Below are 17,504 nucleotides of genomic sequence, written 5' to 3' on the forward strand. Positions count from 1 at the left end.
GTCACTTCATATTGCCGGCTCCTTCAGTTAGGGTCCTGGAGTACTTAGCTCTCTGTGATTTGACTATTTGTTCAGAACAAATAATTCTAAAACCTTTTCAAACCAGATTCAGACTTCAGAAGGGCTACAGAAGTGTCCAGATTCCATCAGCGGACTTGGTTGTATCAAACCTCGATCACCTTCTAGGTCAAAATAACGGTCTTCAGTTAATGTTTTGCCAGGATGGCTCAAAGTTTAAGTAAGAGACCAGGCCTGCAACATCAGACTTTGAATACTCTCAGGCATATTCTCCTTCATGGCCTATTACACCATCCCTCCACCAAGATTCTCTCCCAGCGCTATATTGGTGCTTCCAACTGCCACAAGCACTATGCCACGTAGACTTCTTAGGTACCCAGGAGGTCTAGAAGTCCTGCTCGCCACTGTTCTAGATCTCACAGAACATCAAGCTCCAGGTCAAGGTCGAGGAGGTCTAGACCTCACACAAGACTAAGAACACCATCCTTGTCTACAATGTCTAAGCCATCAGTAAGAGACTGCTCTCCCACCCTCTTTGACACACCTCCAGCATGAGTGTCACCGGCTCATGACCTATTAACATTTAATGATGTCTTGATTAAAGGTGCCACTAAACTCAGTATAGATATTCCAATGGCAACAACATCGTCTACTGTGATCTTTAAAACCCTACATCAAAGGACAGCTTCAAGACAACTCTTGCCTCTAGTGCTGGGCCGTCCATCACCAAACTCTCCTAAAACCAGCAATGCAGTAGTTTTTTTTACTCCAGCCTCTGAGATCTGCACCATCTAGGATTCTGATAAATGATAAGGCTCCTGAGCAAGATCCACTGTTTCTCCGAGCTGATCCTCCTTCAGACTCTGTGATAATAGCAGCTGCAAGTAAGTCCAATTCGGCTTCCTAATCTTCATCTCTGGTCTCATCAGATAAAAAAAAGCAAGCAGAAGGACGCGCCTGGCAAGAAGATGTGTGGGACATCAGCATCTTTTATGAAAGTGGCTAGTTCTTCAACTCTACTGGGATACTATGAAAGATGCCGCCAAGGGTTCCTTAACCAGGTTCACAGAGAAGCTACCTAAAGAAGATAGGAAATAATTCTTGGAGGTGCTTAATGAAGCGGGCCTAGTTTCTAACCAAATCAGAAGCTCAGCTGCAGATGCCTCTGACTTCACCACACATGGCTATGCACATGGCATATGTGAAAGAAGATCATCCTGGTTGTGCCTTGCCTAAGCCAAAGGCTCAACATAGGATCCTGAACCTTCCTTTCTCGGGCAACAGCCTTTTTGGTTCCCATGCTGACGAGGAGATGTCCAGGATGAAGGTGGAGCTGGACATTCTAAAAAAAAGTGGTACCCCTGAAGAAAAAAAAGAATACTGAAAGCGTTAAAGGCCCTGCAAAAGGAGGTATTTCCAGCAGAGAGTTCAAACCCCTCACTGGCAGCAACAACCTCAGCAGTCACAATCCCATCCCCATCCTCGAAGACCATCCAGAGGAAGGGGTAGTCGGCAACCTGTAGCTACGCAAAATCCTTCTGCCAAGCAATGAGTAGTTTCTCCTCCTACACTGTTCCCGCTTCGGTGGGGGAAAGTACTGTATATCACTTGGAAGAGTGACAGCCCATTACCAAAAACAAATGGGCCTTGAATACTGCACAGAATGGCAATTCTCTTGGCTTTAAGTCCCTTCTTCCACATGCTCCACCAGTCAAACATCCTGGTATCAGATAGACCTCTTGCAGTCAGAAGTCAACGCCCTAATGCTAAAAGAGGCTACAGAGAAGGTCATGTGTCAAAGGGAATTGAGAATCTATTCCTGTTACTTTGTAATGAAAAAGAGAAGACAGAAGCAAGAATTCAGACCCATCTGGATCTCAGGGTTCTAAACAAATACATATGACAAGAAACATTTAGAATGTTGGCTCTACACCAAATCTATCCATAATTACAGCAAGGGGATTGGATGTGTGCTTGAGAACTCCAAGATGCAAACTTCCATATCTCTATCTCCATGAAACATCATAAGTTTCTCCTCTTCAAAGTAGGATCCTGATATTATCAATACAAGGTCCTCCCATTCAGCCTCAAGCCAGCCCCACGAATATTGTCAAAATGCGTTGCTGCTGTTAAATCATTCTTAAGGAGAAAAAAAGGTCTTTGTACATCCTTACCTAAATGACTGGCTACTAAAAAGCTCCTCTTGATCACAAACAAGGAGCATTTTCACATCTGTGTAGAAACTCACACGTTTGGGACTGTTCACCCAGTACAGAAACTGCACTGCTTGGGGGCCACCGTGGATACCCAGTTGGTATAAGTGTATTCTTCGGGGAAGAGTATATCATCCACAAGTCTGAAATATCACAATCTTCTGCGCCTGTGTCATCCTTCTGTAAGACTAATAGCGTCTCTGCTAGGGTCAATAGCCTTGTGCATATTCATGGTCCCAAATGCGAGGTTGCACATGAGGTCCCTTCAGCACTGCAGACCAGTGTAATCAGCTTTCCAACCGCTGGGAGGACAGGTTAATGGTATCTTAAGCTGCATGTCAGTCTCTTCCATGGTGGACCCAGCGACGCAATCTGATGCTAAGGGTATGATTTCATCAGGACCCACACATTCAGACTTTGATCATGGCTGCCTCTCTCTAAGGGTGGGGAGCTTATATTGGTCCTCTTCACATTCTGGGTTTGGCCAGACAAAGAAATGACGTATATCAACATGCTGGAACTGAGAGCAGTCTGCTTTGCTAGGATGTCTTTCTTTCCAGCAATCAAAACCAACCACGTCCTCATCCAGATCGACATCACTACAATCATGCATTACGTGAACCGACCAGGAAGAACTAATTCTCGCTCTCTCGAATCGCAAACCAGCTGGAACTCTCTTCCACCCAGAAATCTCACGATAACATTTACCAGGTGCTCAAAATATTGAGGCAGACTACCTCAGTCGAAATTTTCAAGATGATCACAACAGGACTCTCTACAATATCTTGCACGAAATCTTCAGCGAATTGGGATATCCTATGTTTGCAGACGTCAACAGAAAATGCCAAGACTACACGTCCAGATTCTCCTAGCCATGATCAAAGGGGAATGCCAGTTTGATTAATTGGTCGGGGAAATTTCTGTATGCATTTCAACCAATTCCTCTCATTCCGCAAGTGATCCTCAAGCTGTATTGAGCTCACATTAAATTGATACTCATAGCCCCAGAGTGGCCTCGCCAGTGGTGGTTCACTGACCTTTTTTCACCTCTCGGAGACACCCCACAAGAAGCTCACCTGCTGACAGGATCGCCTGTTCAATCTAGGAGGACAGAAACTACACCCCAACCTTCCATCACCAAAGGTGTCAGCATTATTCCTCCAATATGGACATTTAGGACTTTCAAAAGAATGTATGGACATTCTCAAGGAGGCTAGGAGACCTTCTGTTAGAAGATCATATGGATTCCCATGGAAGAGGTTTTATTTGTGGTGTACACAGAATAATCACAATCTGATTTCATGTCCAGAGTTTGTTTTTTAAAGACCTTTTGCCTATGTTTTTATTGTTTTATCTTATGATGTTTTAATTTGTTTGTACTTATGGCATTATTAATTGACAAAGTTTGATTTGAATAATAATATTACACATTTGTTTCAGCCCCATTAGTACAGTCTGTCTTACAATCTTAGGTCAAATGGAATCAATTTAGTGACCATAATCTGTTATATTTGGCTGTGGATTGGAGAATGAGAGAGGAAGTTAAAATACTATTGGGCCCAGGCATTCTGACATTTCACCACGAGATCAAGCACATAGATTCAAGTGGAATAAGGTCCCACTTGACTTCTTAAATAATCTACGAGGTGTTTGTGGTACGACATTAGTTTGAGCCTGGAGGGTCATTTGCAAATCGATGCCTTAATGAGTGTGTTTGCAAGAAAGGCAATGGTTGCCCTGTTCTTCCTTGCTGAGTGTGCTCTAGGTTTTGTATCCAATCTTTCTCCTGCCATTGTAGAACATATCTGTATTGTCTCCAAAATCCATCTGGCTACTGTACACTTAGTAACTGGCTTTCCCATTATGTTTTCTGCAATATGCCAAATAGTTCTTATGATTTCCTATATGCTTTGGTCCTTGCCATATAGTACATTATTGCTCTTCGACCGTCCAAAGTATGCAAAGCTCCCTCTGCTTGATCCTTTGGATTTTGAAACCAAAACTTGGTATTTGAATAGTTTAATTCATATGAAACTCTAAAACTACCTTTGGTAGAAACTGTGGATCTGTCCTCATAACAATTCTGTCTTTATGAATTTGCATATATGGCTCTTGTATTGTAAGTGCTTGCATTTCGCTCAATCTCCAAAGCAATTTTATGGCCACCAAAAAGGCAGTCTTTAATGTGAGCATCTTATTTGAAATGCCATGTAATGGTTTAAATGGTGGTTTCAACAGTTGTGCTAACATCAGGTTAAGGTTCCATGTGGGTGTTTGTACCTTCCTTGAGAGGACTATTATTTATGTCCATTCTATGAAGCATTTTATTACTGGTTCAGTGAGGAAACTTCTTACTAAAGTATCCCCTGTGTAAACTACTATTGCTGCTAGATGAACCCGTAAAAAACTATAAGATAACTGAAAAACCAATAGGTGTGTGTTAAGTATCGTAATATTGTTGTTTCCTTAGTGTTCTTTCTTAGCAGGCCATTTGAAAGACACCATTAGGAATATCGCTTCCATTTGAAAGAACAACACCTTTGTGTTGTTGGTCTTCTTGCTTCTCTAATTACTGTCAAAATCGTTTCAGATAACTTTAGGTGCCTGATTTGTAAGTCTTCAGGAGCCAGGCTGCCAAGCTAAGGCCTTTTGGTTCTGGGTGTAGGACTCTTACCCTGTTCATGAATAACAGATCTTGTGGATTTGGTAACCTTTGAAACCTTCCCCATGCCAATTGGATTAGCTCTGAAAACCAGGTCTGCCTTGCCCATTGAGGTGCAATTAATTTCAGTGTCATCCTGCTCCTCTTGCTTTTGTTGGTCACCCTGTGCAAGAGTGGTATTGGGGGAAAAGCGTAAGCAAAGGTCCCTGACCAATTTATCATCAGTGTATTCCCAGGGACTGGTGGTGGTGACGTTGGGAATTTGAAGCTTTGCACTTGTGTGGCAAATCAACTGATTTTTGGTGTTCCCCGTTTGATTCCTTTGAGCACTTTGTGATTCAGCTCCCACTCATGTGTGCAAGACGCTTGTCTATTGAATTTGTTTGTCTCCACGTTGTCCTTACCCGGCAGATGTATTGCTGTTGATGATATTTTCCTTTAAATGTCCCAGTTCCTGAGCTGGACTTGATAACTGTGGTGATTGTGTCACCCCTTGTTTGTTGATGTAGAACATTGTTGTGTTGCATGTTTGTATTAGCACAGATTGACCTGAAATGCCTTTAAGACTTAGAACACAGTTTTCAATTTTAGGATGTTGATGTGTTGCACTGCTTCATCCTCCTCCCAAAGTCCTCCAACCCTGAGTGAGCTCATGTGGGCTTCCCATTCCATATGTTAGGCATCTCTTATAGCTATTGAAAGAGCTGGTTGTTGAAATGTCCTTCCCGGTGTTATATTTGCTCTGTTCCCCCACACTATCTCAGTTCCTACTCTTCATGTGACAACCACTAAATCGTCCCAACTCCCTGTCGCCTTGTGACCATTGATTTTAAAGCAATTACTGTAATGGTCTTGTGACATCTCGCATATGGTACTAAGGGGATGCAAGATGCCATCTTCATCAGTAGCTTCCCCACTGTCAGAACTTCCCCTTTCTGGTATTGGTGAGTCTCTGCCATAAGTAATTGGGTTCTCTTCTCGTTTGGAAATACTTTTCCTTGAATGGAATTTATTCTTGCTCCCAGAAAAATATTTTTGTGTTCTGGCTGTGGGGATGATTTCTCTGTTTATTGAGAATCCCAAAGCGAATATTGTATTTATTACCTGTTGTATGAGATCTGTGTAATATTCTTAACGGTCTGCTCTCACCAGCCAATCATCTAGGTAAGGTTATACATAGATATTGCGAACTGATAGTGAATTTACGCGCAAAAAATGTTTGTGGCATGCATTCATGGGAATGTGCAAGTATGTGTTCTTTAAGTCTATAGCTGCCATTAAGTCCTGTAGTTGAGGGATGACCTCTTGCAGTGTCGTCATCTTGAATTTTTGAGTTTGTATGAACTTGTTTTTGAACCTTAAGTCTAAAATTGGACTAAGTGGGTCATCAACCTTGGCAATGAGGAAGTATGTTGAATAGTTCCCCTAGCTTATTTCCTGTCTTGGTACCCTCTCTATAGCGTATTTTGATAGCAATTGTTCCACTTGCGGGAGGAGCCGTGCTGTTTCTTCCATGGAGTGTATTTTTCTCCTTGTTTTTTTTTTTTTTTTACTGCTGGAATTTTTATGAATACTATGCAATAGCCAAATTGTATCAAATTTGGAATCCATTTGTCTGAAGTTCAGCTTGTCATCCACTGACCTCCTAAAATGTTGTTCCCCATTGAATGGGCTATTGAGGATGTTTGTCTGTACCTCTGGTTTCAATCCTGGGATTATTAGCCGTGATTGCCTCCTCAGGGTTACCCCCATCATAATTTCACGGCTGGAAGAATCCACTGCATCCAAGGCACACTTCAGGCTTAAGTTGGCAAACAAATTACATTATCTACCATGTGTGCCGCCCTCTTCCTGTACTATTATGGAAGGTGCTTCATTAGCACTCCCATTTCCTCCCAATACTGGTATGCATGTCAGTTCAAGAGCACATTTGAGTTGGCAATGCGCCACAGCGCTGCATTCCACTTTCCTCACCTATGAGCTCGATCTTCTTGCCCTGCTTTTTGGGGGCGAGGCCAACTGTTGTTGGCATATTAGCTCTCTTCCTTGCTGTTGAGACAATGATAGAGTCTTCTTGGACTGACCCTTTAATATAATCTAGATCCTTTGTCAAGTTCTTATATTTTTTCTCAGCTCTCTCGGTGACTCCTCTGCAAGTGGCAGGCTCCTAAAATGCTTCCCTTCCCTGGTCCAGAACACTAGGGAGCATCAGTAGAAATTGATTTCTTGTCTGTGCTGGTATTAAAGTCTCCAAAATAAAGCAAGATTGCAGCATTTGCTCCAAAATAAAGCAAGATTGCAGCATTTATTCTTCCAACTGGACCCCAAATTTATCAGCGGCATGTGTGATGGCTTTATTGTACATGGCTACGTCAACAGGGGGAGAAGGCCTCGAAGGGTAAGTGTCCATGCCTTCCTCTGGGGAGTCCGCTTTTAACTCCTGCCATTGGTCTGTGTATTCGGCTTCCGAGCCTTGGAAGCATTTCAGGAGCTAGTTGTCCTCATAGAAGAGTTCTTCCTCCTCTTCTTGAGTCCCTGGAGTCAGTGGAGGTTCCAATTCCTTGACACCCTTGTCTCCAAATTCCTTGTGCAACAAAGCCTTTTGCGGTATCCTGAAGCCCCTGAGACTGTCGTGGACCTCCTTTTTCTGGAGAAGTTGAGCCATTTCGTCCACCAGTCTTTTTCGTTTCTTTTCCAACTCAGCAACATGCTCTTTGTGGTAGAGACTGGATTGTTTCTTCTTGCTTGTGGGAGGATCTTTCAACTAAACTATGGTTGTCCAGCTTTGGTGGTCATGTTATGACCCATCCCTTTTTGACGTTGAGGCGTCTTCATCCCATATGTCCTTCGACTGCTTGGATTTTTAGGGAGTCTTTTCTCCACCTGATTCCCTCTGGAGGGAACTGTGGGGCTCCTCCTCTCTGGGTGCACCCGCTGTGGGCGCATGTTACGATGCAGCAGTTCCCCTGATATCCACTTGTCCCTTTTCTTAAACTCAGATTATTTTTTCGCTGCTCTTACCTAGCTCTTTTTCTACATTGCCTGCTCCTTGGCGGTTGACAAATTTCACCTCCACGTCCGATGTCTCTTCTGCTTGCTCAGCCACATTGGCCTCTTCACCAAAGAAGCCCAAGACCCTCAAATATAGTTTTAACTACTGGACATGCATGGTATTGTGAGCTCTTCTGTCTCTCGCTTGCCTTCAGTGTTTTCAGTGTAAATGCCGAGCATGCGTTGCAGTCCTCACTCTGGTGGTCGACTGGGAGACAGAGGTTGAGGACTGGATGGCTATCCTTCTGAGCAAACTTGCGTTGGCAGTTCTTACAAAACTGGAACAGTGTTTTCTCCATCTAGGCCCTTCAGGGAGCGCATCCACCCCTCCTCCCCCACACCCAGAGAGTGGGCATTCTCTGAAATTGGTATGGATTTGTTAAAAACTTTCCTCTTTTAATCTTTCTCTCCGGTTTGTGTGTCTGTGTTATAGCCGATTCCGCTAGCCTTTTCGTCACAATCTTCTTCCCTGTGTTGGGGATCATTCGGTAGGCTTCGAGACCCAACAATGGAAACTAAGAATCTGAAGATGGCAACCAAAGGTGGGAGCTTCTGGAGGAAGCCCAACGACGTCAGAGGTGACACTAAATGGAGGTATCGCTGATGCCCATCAACAAACAAAAAACAGAAATAAAGGACTACAAAATACAGGAGGATTCCACACCCAACCACTACATGGTGGAATAATGCACAGCATGTGAATCCAGAAAAGATTCAAGTTGCAAAACTGAGGAGTGACCACTGAATCTTCTTAACTCCTTTGTGGATTTTATGAATACCATGTATTTAGCCACTAATTATGCTAAATACCATCTTATGGTGATAGGACCCAAAAACAAAGGCATAGGAAGTGTGTTATGGATGGAACTGAAATTACCAGGTTAAATACCTTCTCCTAGTTAGGGGTTTTATGTGATGACTTAGGTAGCGGGGCTCCGCTTAGGACAGCTGAAAAGAATGCCACAGGGACAGGGCAGTAGCATCCGTTTTTGATTTTGTCAGTTGGTAGGGCGTCAAACTTGTAAATGTAGTCAAGGTTTATCAATCTAAATTTAGCTTTCTGGCTAGAAATGGGAGCGATATTTGAAGATACAAAGTGGCCATGAACTTACAGGCAGTAGAGAACAAATGTATTAGATGTGTATTTTCTGTCCCACAGTCTACTGCTTCATATATTATTCACAAAGAGCTGGGCGTTGGGTATTTTTCGGCTCTCTTAGCTCTTAAGTCCTTCGTTAAGGGGATTAGGATCTGAAAGACCCCGATACAGAATTAAATTTGACAATTATTAAGGACTGTTTGTACCTGGACAAAGATAACTCTATCCGGTGGTTAAACTATATTAAACTTCTGTGAATAAGCTGGGGCGACTAGAGCTATATAGGAGATCAAAAGGGAGCAGAAAGAAAGACCTAGGTAGGGGAAAGAAACATTTCCTCACTGTTTCCCAAGCCGAGAGAGAAACTAGGGAACTCAGAAAACCATCAGTACATGATTATACCGTATTAAAGACGTACGCTTTAACAGTCCTATTTAAATGAGGTCACGAATCCTTATCATGGCTTTCTGCTAATGAGATTTAGATTAATTTTGGTAAACTGGTAAAGGCAAAGACAAAACAAAACTACAAAAGAGACATTTAACAAGTCAGCTGTCTAGATATGGGTATACAAGTATACCTGTCCTTTTTAGAAAGGCTGTGACTGCTGCAAGGCATTTTGTAAAAACCCTTGGTGCTGACTTTATGCCAAACTGTAAGACTCCAAACTGATAGTGTAATTTATAGAGTACGAATCGTAGGTAAAACTTTCGTGTGATTGATTCATGGATATGTGCAGATAGCCATTGTTCAAATCTAGTGTTGCCATATAGTCCCCTTTTTGAAGAAGTGCAATTACTCCCTCAAGTGTTGTCATCTGGAATTGTTGTGTGAGGATGAACTTGTTTATAACCTGAGGTCCAGTACTGGCCTTAGTGTGAGGTCTTGTTTTATAACCAAGAAGTAGGGTGAGTAGTTTCCTTTGTTTTGTTCCCTTACTGGTACATTTTCTATTGTTTATTTTTGTAGATGTTCTTTGACTTCCTTCCGGAGTTGAATCAGTTCCACCTTTTGATACCTTCTTTGTTTTGGTGAGAGGGACATCATAATCCTCCCATGGATTATCTGAGGCACTTCATTCTCAAGAAGGCTGCAAGGATGCGAGCTGCCCATATTTTTTAAAAAAAAGACTGAATACCCTGGTGGGGAGTGTGAGGTGGGCGACCTTTGAATCAGGTGGTAGTGGTGAGGTGGCTACATGCGGAGCAGGGCTAGTAGTTGCATAGTTAAATTCTTGGATTGTGCTGGAGCATCTAGTAAACCGTGCAGCGTAGCATTCTCAAAAGTCAGCTTCCTAATTTCTGGTATAGGCTCCGAGGCATTCGGTTATTTGGAGGAAAGTTACCATGTGCATGGATGAATACAAATTTGCAGCTATTTTTTCTCATCAATCTCCTCCTATCGTCTCTTGAGGACTGGTCTTTTAGAATCCGGGCCGATGGTGGCTTTGGGGCAGACACATTCTTGGGGTCTGAATGGAGTGCCAGCACAGACGGGTCTTTTAGCGTGGATTACTATAGTCTTATTGGAGCCAGGAGGCTAATGGGGGGAATCAAGGCCTTTGGACGAGTCCCTCTTCTGGTCTGATGTACTGCCTTCGGGCCAACTGAAGCCCGAAGGCTGTAGAAAAACAGAAGAGTCTTATGTAGTGGAATGGATGCCCAGCTCCGGGAGGGGTGGTGTACCTTGGTGTGTGACTGTTTATGTGATTTATGGTGTCGGGGATCAACCATACCCATGATGCTTTGCAACAATTTAGTTCAAGGCCCGGTGGTAGAATCTTCCTGCTAGAGTTCTTGTGGCTCAGAGGCACCTGACTGGATTATCTCTGGGCTAGGCAGGCGCACAGGTAGACATTTGAGGTTGACATCCTCTTGTGCCCGTTACCCGGCACCCAGAGGATCGGCCTTACAAAAGCTGTCAGTCATGGTGTCCATGGATAGGCGCTGTATCATCATGTGCTCCAGATGTCAATTTATACACTGCCAAAGGATCTTTTTATAGCGAAACACTAAGGAGAAAGCACACTCTGTGTCCATGTAAACTGTGGAAAGGCACAGATTGCAGATCCTATTTGAAACAGTTCATGGGGTATTTCGTATCACAACAAGGGCACTTTATAAAGGGCGTGCATTCCATCACCCTTTGTGGCTCTCATTTTCCAGAGCTGAAGGAATGCAAAGAGATGGACTCCCGACAGTCGAATGAACCAGAGTCCTGGTCTTGTTTTGAGATTTCCATTAGGCACTGACAGTTAAAAAAAGAAGTTTTTACAGTGGGCATCTGAAATACTAACGTTAAATGCATCTAGTCTGGAAGACTTGTCTGTAAGCAGTCAAATACAATGGTGGAGAAAAACAGTTTATCAAAGGGTCGGTGCCCACAGGTATTCCTCTCTAAAGGAGACGTCACAGGATAAGTCATGACTCAAAGAAACGTCTTCAAGAAAAAAACAGCTTACAGCATCTGAGCCCAATAGTATATGGCAGGTGTATGTGGATAATGTGTTTCAAATGCCACACATGGTACATACACGCCAAAACCCAGAATGTGACCATTTTCCCTTTATACATATGGCCTCCGGTTTAATAATAAAATAAAACCCAGAATGTGACCATTTTCCCCTTATACATATGGCCTCTGGATTAATAAAATAAAATGTAACAAAGTTCACACTGCAATCGGACTGCTGAGACAAAATGGACTTAACAGAAAATAAAGGGGATTAGGGTCTATCTGAGTTTATATCCCTAAAGTTTTGAGCAAGAGGTGGTAAGCCAAACTTGTGTGGTCCATTCTTTGGGTCCTTCAATATACATTAAAAAGAGAGAGCTAACTGGGGAGAGTTGGATAGGTTATGAGACAATATACTTGTTTAATGTGAAAAACTGAGTTTTTGTGGGATGCAGAATACAATACCCTCCCAAACCCTCAACAAATAGATAAACCATTGGTGCTCACCTAATGCCAATCACGAGAGGGCACCAGTTTCCAGCTGCCTAAAGCAAGAGACAGCCTAAAAATAATGTCAAACAATTTGGATTTGGCCGAATTGCTTCAAAGTGTTTTGTCACAAAAAATATGCGGTTCAGCAGCCGTAAATGAACAATTTTGAAGCAATTTGGATTCAGAAAAATAAAGGCACATTACAGTAAATTGCACTAAAAAAACAATGCTATTGTCCCTCGTGTGCACGGATATCTGACAAATTCTCACATGATGCATTGCCCTATCATGGGGGCCACAGGGATGCTGGTGCAGTATTCAGCTGATACAGCCCCAGCTGTTTTTTTTTTTTTATTGATTTCAGACAATTAAAATAATGGCTAGATCGATAAAAATAAAATTATGCCTGGTTTGCAAAGCATTTAATTTTTTTGCACGGCTTTTGAAATAAATTTCACTAGTTGCAAACACAAAAATCCATAGATGCTGTAGGTCGAAAGAGTAGTTGCAATTTTTGGGCTTTTTCTCTTACTACATCTATGGGGCTACGATTGAGCTGCTATTTCGAGTGTGACAGATCAATCACTCAGAGGATACACAAGGGGTCAACCACTATGTATCTGCATTTGATCCTTGTTTTAATGCCTGCTTGCAGCTGTAGCCCCTCCCCAACACTGACCTTGGTCCACGTCTGTGTCTGTAGCTACTTGAAGCTTGGCTTCTCCACTTAATGGCAGCTGGCTGGGAATCCCTGTCTGAGTTGCTCGCCGAGAACCACACGGGAGTGTCCGACTCTTTTTAGAGGGAGAAGGTTTGACTTTATGAAGAAAGAAGAAAAAAAATAGATGGCAGTGTAAAATGCTCTAGTTGGATTCAGTGTTTTCTGCACAAAGGTGAAATGCGGCATGCCCCTTCATGAGATGAGCCTGTTCCACCAACCAACACTCACTCCCATGCATTCGAAGGGGTTTCCCAGATAGGGGATTATGTGATAGAAGTAGGCATGCGATTTAGAAAGCCACTGATACTACATAAAAGTGATCCAGTGCATGCAGGACAGCAGCTCTCTGGTTCGGGTATGGGGTTTGGCGGCAGTAGGATTCAGACCATGGTAGGTCCAGGGCCAGCCATTTTATTCTTCTTTACCCCTGCAAAATCTAAAAAGATGTTTAACAAATAAGTGAATAAGAGTCTTGCTAAACATGCTGCATGCTGCCATTCCTGCATCCCAAATGCAGTGCCTGAACATGTCTACATAATTTTTGTTGGGGAACTCTACATCCCAACTATTAAAGAGGACTTTTTTTTCTTTCTTTTTTTAATAGGGGGCATCACAACATCCAAGCAAGCCATCACTTAGGTGGTCTGTAATCACCTACAGTGCTGTAAGGTCACAGAAAATAATCTTCAATCAGAGTACGAGCCACATATGGATGACAAAAGCCAAAGAGGATCCAGCGGTATCTGCTAGCCTCAGCCTGTTTTGTAAGAAAACTACTCCTAAATAGTTAAGGGTCTCAGGGCTAAAATAGGCAGATCTACCGAAGAGAGGCAAATCTAGTAGTGGAATCAACATCTGAATCACAAGGCATTTCATGTTGGGATAAGACAAAAAAAGTATAGAGTTGAATGTCATCCACTAACAAGGAATCTTTACCTAAACTATGAACTCTATGGACTAGAAATAAGCCCAATGAACACACTTACAAGTAGTTTAATGTCGTTTTAATTAAATAGTGTCTCAGTGCAAGCACTAAGTGGTACATCCTCAATCGCCCATTTCAGCAATCAAAATGCACTTCTACATACTTCTGAGGCACTTTTGTCTCTTCTACATGTGTTGGGGGCCAATGTAAATCAATGTCAGAAACCCAATTATTACTTGTTTTTTTACTGGCAATTTTTTTTTTTTATCAGGGGTCTCTGCAGTTATGAGCACAGCAAAATCTAAGGTATCTAAAAAAAAATCTGTTTCCTTAAATGTTATGGGTAATTACGATAGATTCCAGGAAAACATAGTACCCCCATGCTTATGTCATACACATGCCAGGAAAGGGATGATAAATATACAAGCATGCACAGAAGTACAAAAAGCATGTTAGGACTGCAAACTGTTAAATACATGGTATGGACAGCCACGAAGCACTTGTAATTTAGAACCACAACTGCTAATTCGGTCATTCTTAAAAATGCTCCTTGTCTTTCATAGAAGACTGGTGCTGAAAATTATGAAGTTAGACGATAAGCTCTCTGAGGCTAAATGAACTGGTAGGCCAACCAGGGAAAACAACTCCGGTTTTTGCACCAATGTGAATGTGTGTTTTAAAAAGACATTCAACTTAAATCTCTGTCTAAGAAAGCATTCTGCAGCTCTGAAAATATACTCAGAGCAAAGCTAACGTTTCTTTTCTGACTCGGAGCTTGCTTGAATACCTTCATGTCACACAGCATGCTCTCTTCTAATAGAACTTGGAATCTCTCCTCTTATTCAAAGCTCTGGTTACCCTTGATTTATACATCAAACTAATCTATTCTCAGTGCAGTGTTTTTGAGAGCCGATTCCGCTACTAGACACCCTCCTCCACCCCCCACCCCCCAAATGCACCACGGGAATCACGTACCACATGCCCCAGGTTGTCATCTCCTTTCTTAAGATTGACATTTTATGCATATTTTCCAACCATTACATAGATTATTCTGATTCCAAGCTCAGTGACTTGTCTATCATTGAGCTCTGCCTTTCTGCCCCTCAGAGCTCCAAGAGCTATGTTTGTTTCCAAACAAATCTTTTCCACCTTTAGGCCTCACCTGGTTATCTTATTCTTACAGCGAGTGGCACATCTGTGTCTACCAAGGAGGACGGGGAGGGGAAGTGAAATGCCTTTTTCAACACACTACCCTGTTCTTTGGCCTCCCGAAGAAGCACCCCTTCGGGGAGCTCTCGACTTCTGGTCCATTTCTCAGCTGAAGCCAGTTTCCAATGACTGTCCCTACCACAGAGTTATGTTACATGCCCCAATTATTTTTCCATCTGAGTGCCACAGTGGTCTCTCAACCGCACAAAGTTTCAGAGCTCTGCCTTTGTTCTATATATTTCAGGGCTCCGTTTCAAGAACTGAATTTTCCAAGGTGATGCTTCCATAAGAATTCAGTACAGGAAAGAGATTGCCCATGCTGCCAAAACCTAAGCTCCCTTTAAAAATCTAATTTTAACAATGTTTTCTGACTGCCCTGACTCTTTCTATCCTAAACCAACAATACAGCTGGGTTTCCACGAGATGACACTATTCAGGATCCACAAATACAGGGCCATAACCATCTACCTGTCCAAAATCGTATTGCCAAAACGTGATCCAACATGACACTCTGCAAATGAGATAAAGAAAAAGACCTGGAGTACAGACTTGTAAAACAAAAGAAATACAACGGACTAACCATGCAGAACATGAATTTATTTAACATAAATAAATACATACATCCTTGCTCAGCGGCACAGTGAACATGAATAAGCATCACAACAAAGCTTAGTCAAGGTTAAGCAGACAATTTGTGTAAGAAAGGAAAACACCAGATAACAAGACACTTTGAGACATGGTTTCAGGACTCACGAGAGCACTGTGTGTTAGGAACAGAGTTTGCACCAGGGCACATAAGCAGCGACTTCATCCCACCTCGCGATGCAACAAGAGCTGGGCGAAGTGTTAGACAAACATAACTCTACTTACGGGGGATTTTCCTGAATACAGTGTTGCACATAAATTTTTGAAACCGATCCGCATAGAATCCTGGCCTGTGGACAGACACAGTGTCCTACAAAAACAGCGAGAGAAGGAAAGGTTAAAGAGAAGGAATGGTTTCACCTAAAAGAAATATCCTAAGGGATCCAATCAACTCAGGCTCATACTTTTTGGAATTCACTCTCTCATGACAGCACTATGCAACTTTGTTAAACAGCCTTCTGCCTCTCCCCCACTTCCACCTCCCTCCTCGCATATTATTTGATTCTGCCAATCAGAAGAGGATCAACACAATAAGTTTTCAGAAAAACCATCCCTGTCTCCTCACCTCGTCTTGGCCCAACTACCAGACCAAGCGCTAGGTTTAGGTGATAACTCACGGTCAAACATGGCTACTACCTAAGGAATAAAAGTACTGACTGCAGATTCCTTTGCATGCCTGCAGATTCCTTTGCATGCCTGCAGATTCAGTTCTCAACCCGCAGCTCACTGGCACGGAAAATTGCGAGCTGTTTAATAGCTCTTGGCCTGATTAGGATATTTCTATATTTTGAAGTGTCATGGCGGGCACATGCGGTTTCCCAAGAGTAAAGGTTCTAAAAATCGCCGAATTGACATTGCATCATTTCCTTACCTGGAGAGAAAAGTCTGAGCTGTCTTGTGCTCTCGATCATGTGCAGCAACTCAGGTGAAATTTGTAATCCTTACGTGTACCACAGCAGTGAAAGCTTCTCCCACAGCCAACCAAAACTGCTCTTATTTTGGGACACAGGGACTGCATGTAATTGTTGGAGGCCTTCTTTAAGTTATGGCGCTTACCAGTGAAGCCGTAACAGTGTCTGCACAGGCCCAACATCGAAGCAACTCATTTAACTCTTAACGTTGAGAGGTGTTTAAATAGTGACTGTTTTTAAGGTGCAACAGGAATCTGGCAGCTGGGTAGGGGATCCCCTTGTAGACTTACACAATGCTCAGGCAACTGTGAACAAAATACGTGCGTTACCTGATGAATGCAGAAAGGGTATTTTTCTTCGACAGGTCACTCGATGATCATTTAGGACTGGTATCAAGGGTATGGAACACGTTGTGACCGTGATGGCTGGGTTGGGTGAAGTGGATTCCTAGAGTAACAGTACTAATACCACAAACTCAATGTCACTACTAAACAACTGCTAACATCAGACTGCTGTGCAGCACATCCGTCATCCAGCTGGCACACCTGCAAAAAGTATGCAGTGCTGGTGAAAAATAATGTGTGTGTGGAAACCTTTCCACTCTACTCACCCCATCATGGACCAGGGCCTTCCACGAATGTTCAATCTTCTTCATAAACCTAAAGCATGAACATAGAGAATGAATATATCAGAATTCTCTGGAACGTAGTCCCCTGTATCTCTGTTTTGAACACATACTATGGTACCATATAGAATTGGAGCACGTCACTTCTTCCGAGTGAGTCAGGTCTAACCAAAAATTCTTATAAAACAATACTTTGAATAAAATATTGAGTAATTCTGTGTGTTTATACTAAACAAACCTACCCATAGCTCCCTCCTTTTTCAATGTAAGCACATCCATTTTGTCCCTTGTAGGTCCCCAACCGATTTTAATAAAAAAATATATATATATGTTTTCATATAATGCTTCATGCCTGAATGTGAATGGTTTCAAGTTGCAGTAAAAACGCAACGCTACTTTCATTCCAAAGTAATGGTTATTTCATGTAGAATCTTAGACTGGTAACAGGCTGAGTTGGATCTGTCAAAATTTCACCTTGT

At 42.5% G+C, this 17,504-nt stretch overlaps 1 protein-coding gene across 2 annotated transcripts in view; it reads right to left on the reverse strand.

Moving 5' to 3' along the window:
• Positions 1-17,504, reverse strand: part of PIP5K1A (phosphatidylinositol-4-phosphate 5-kinase type 1 alpha) — a 93,271-nt gene that overhangs the window by 12,565 nt on the left and 63,202 nt on the right. The window contains exons 10-12 of one of the 2 annotated variants that reach the window (XM_069218379.1): positions 17,011-17,059; positions 15,715-15,799; positions 12,669-12,806 (exon numbers count right to left, since the gene is read on the reverse strand). In XM_069218379.1, coding sequence (XP_069074480.1) covers positions 12,669-12,806; positions 15,715-15,799; positions 17,011-17,059 — 272 coding nt within the window. The remainder of the gene's footprint in view (positions 1-12,668; positions 12,807-15,714; positions 15,800-17,010; positions 17,060-17,504) is intronic. The other variant, XM_069218380.1, reaches the window with a different exon arrangement.

The sequence above is a fragment of the Pleurodeles waltl genome, chromosome 12 (assembly GCF_031143425.1).
Source record: "Pleurodeles waltl isolate 20211129_DDA chromosome 12, aPleWal1.hap1.20221129, whole genome shotgun sequence".
NCBI classification, from domain to species: Eukaryota; Metazoa; Chordata; class Amphibia; order Caudata; family Salamandridae; genus Pleurodeles; species Pleurodeles waltl.